The sequence below is a fragment of the Cariama cristata genome, unplaced genomic scaffold (assembly GCF_000690535.1).
Source record: "Cariama cristata isolate BGI_N322 unplaced genomic scaffold, ASM69053v1 scaffold18431, whole genome shotgun sequence".
Classification (NCBI taxonomy): Eukaryota; Metazoa; Chordata; class Aves; order Cariamiformes; family Cariamidae; genus Cariama; species Cariama cristata.
The window spans coordinates 18,792-21,916 of NW_009600022.1; the positions used below are offsets into that span (position 1 = coordinate 18,792).

At 55.2% G+C, this 3,125-nt stretch overlaps 1 protein-coding gene across 1 annotated transcript in view; it reads right to left on the reverse strand.

The window, feature by feature from the left end:
• The window catches only part of RAMP1 (receptor (G protein-coupled) activity modifying protein 1), a gene marked incomplete at its 3' end in the record, with an annotated part of 19,570 nt that extends 17,891 nt beyond the window's left edge, over positions 1-1,679 (reverse strand). The window contains exon 1 of the mRNA XM_009709898.1: positions 1,648-1,679. Coding sequence (XP_009708200.1) covers positions 1,648-1,679 — 32 coding nt within the window. The remainder of the gene's footprint in view (positions 1-1,647) is intronic.
• Between the last annotated feature and the right edge of the window lie 1,446 nt (positions 1,680-3,125).

The window sequence follows — 3,125 nt, forward strand, 5'->3', positions numbered from 1 at the left end:
CTCCCAGTACCAGCTTTTAACTCAAGGCACCTCCCTTTCCTCAACTTCAGGTGAGGACCATCATCTCGGCCTCTTTTGTAAAGCACTTGAAGATACAGAAAAGCCGTAATTGTTATTTAACAGGCAGAAAAGGAGCCCACAGCCACGCACCCACCAGTCCTGCAGCTGCCAGAGCTACCCTGCCGCCACCTCCAACCAAATAAATTTGGCCAAGGAAAACGGACAATATGTAGCACTTCAAGCATCTCAAAAACTGCACCATTGGATGAGCTGCTGCTGCTGCTTTTGCCACAACAAAGCATCAAACTCCTTGTGTCCAGTTTAGAGACCTCAAAAATGCGTGGAGGTGTTTAAAGTCTGGGCTGCCCAGGGAGGTGGTGGAGTCACCATCCCTGGAGGTGTTTAAGAAAAGCCTGGACGTGGCACTCGGTGCCATGGTCTGTTGACGTGTTGGTGTTAGGGCAAAGGTTGGACTCGATGATCCCAGAGGGCTCTTCCAAGCAAATCGATTCTGTGATTCTGTCCTCACTCCTATTTCCCAATTGCTGTAGAGATGCAAGGGCTCGGCAGGCAAGCCCATGGGAAGAGCCTGTCCCCTGCATTGGCAACCCACAGGCACCCAGCTGAGGATGTAAGGACAAGGAGGGACTCACCAGCCACCCAAAGCAGTCACCCACCGTCTTGTTTAACATGAGAAGGACATTTCTCATCCCGGCAGCATTAATTCAGAGAGCTGCTCTGTCCCAAACCCACTCCCTGATCCTTCTGGAAGACCCTTGGGTCCCAAAACCAGGCAGCCTCTGCCTGCTGCATGCTTGTTCACTTGGCGTGCTGCGACACGCTCCCTTAATCCGCAGGATTTTCCTTCCCAACACAGCCATTCCGGATATAAATTAAGAGGGAATTCATAAGATTCAGGGGTTTTCATGTGCTGAAAGGGAGCGGGTACTTTTCAACAGGCCGCTGAGTCACTTGCGCAGCGAGGATTTCGGAGGCAGAGCAGATGCGAGGAGGTGGGGGGACACCTGTCCATCTCCCCCCACCCGGGAAGGCTGAGCCCAGGATGTCTCGGACATGTTACCACCGCTCGCTTTGGAGAAGAGAAGGAGCATCCCCTCCTCCCTGCCTCCCCTCTGCCCCGGGGGGCTGCAGATGGAGCAGCAGAAGGAAACTACCCAGCTCCAACTTGAACGGAGCCGTCTGTAAGCACGGCACGGACGCGGTTACAAAGCACAGCCGGAGCTCCCCAGCGAGGTCTGCAGATGGAGGAGGGCTCATCCCGTATTTTACCTGTCCGACAGCTTCACTGCCGGGAAGCCACAAAAGCTTTCAAAGGACTCGAGGACTTGGGAAACTTGGGAGAGGAGTCACTCAGGCTGAGGGGAAAAAAAGCCTCACGGCAGGGAAAAAACGTTAAATGAAAAAGAGACAGGGCTAGAAAAAGTCAATTGTAGGAAACTGGATGTTTCCGCGGAAAACACACAGGTGGTTGTGGCTTTGCTCATGCTGCTTTGGGGAGCACGCTGCAGGCGCTGCAGCCCTGGGGCAAAGCATCGCCGTGGACCTCCCCCTGGGGCTCTCCTGACCCTGAATAAATACTTGCCCATTAAATCCCAGTGAAATGAGACCTCCGTGCCAAATACGCACCATGGCAGGAGGTGCCGTGGCATAAGTGCCATGCCAGAGGCATAAGCCATGGTGAGGGGCAGTGTAAAACCTTGCTGGCTTGGGAGACAGCGGATACTTGAATGCAGAATCGGTAGAGAAAGGCAGTCCCTGCTCAGCCAGGCTGGGGACGGTCCCCTGTTAGGGACCAGGCCACGTGGAAAGCTTGGGCAGCAGATGCCCTCCAAAGAGGCCAAAGGCTTTCCCATCTTTGGGAATGAAGCCCAACATGCGGTGGGTCTGAAGAGCACGCTGCGGTCCTGCCAGCGCCGTCCCCCCGCTGCTTCCAGAGGAGCATCCCCAGAAGTCCCATTTCTGGGGGGACGTGGCCTGGACGAGGACGGGAGCAGAGCCAGCACAAGGGCTGCACCTCACAAAAGCCAGGCTGGAGGCAACGTGATGATGTTCCAGAACCACTTCTGGGGATAAACATCACCTGGCATGAAGACTTACTTACGGTAAAAGGCAGTAACAGGAGAAGGTCAAACGGAAACAAGTGGATCACGAATAAGTATCGGCTCCAGCTCAGCTGCACACCGGCAGCCGGACACGGCCCTCGGCACAAACGCCAGCCCAACGACCGCAGCAGCCCCATACCATCATGTTGCATTTCCCAGTCCCCTCGTCGCACCTGCAAACAGGGCACGCAGCACCAAAGCGCTACCCTTGACTACATCCCTACCAATTTTTTGGCAGCCCGACGGTCTTTCCATAAACACATGGTCTACAATTCACTCTGAAGCAATACTGGGCACCATGTTTTTACCAAAGCACCTTGCACTCGAGCGCTGCAATTGCTTTCCCCCCGGCCACGGTGAGAGGTGAGCTCTGGTCCTCGCTTGCTGGAGCCAGGACCCAGACCCTGCCACCCCATCCCGGCTCTGCAGTCACCCAAGGAGCAGGACTGCAGTACGACCCGCTGCACCCGGCAATCAGCTCGGTAGCTAGGTCCCTAATTAGGGTCACGTTGTGAGCAGTGGGCTAACGAAGCCGGCCAGTACACAGGTTGGGAGTCCTTTGCCTTCATCTCTCTTCCCAGCGCAACACCTCCTCACCGCGTCCTGGCTCTCGCCGCCTGCCAAAGGGACCACATAATAACGGAGATTTCCCTACCCGTCCCCCCGGGGACCAGCTGCTTTCCCACGAGACAAGGGACCTGGCCTGAAGCACCTTTCGGAGATGCCTGTGCTTCTCCCTGGGCATTGGGGGGTCCTGCTGCTGGAGATGAGATCTCCCGCATCCAGGGTGGCAGCTCTGCAAGGAGGAAAATAATCTGGGAGACTGAAATGAAAACCTCTATGGCCTTCAGCCTGCCCAGGAGGGATTTCACCCACCTACCTCTGCCGATAAAGCTGCCCGGCATCTGCACTATAAAATGATAGCAAAAATTCAAACACCCCCATCCTAGCAAAACCTAAATGACTACAAATCATCAAAGTACCAGCTTGATGGAGAAATCA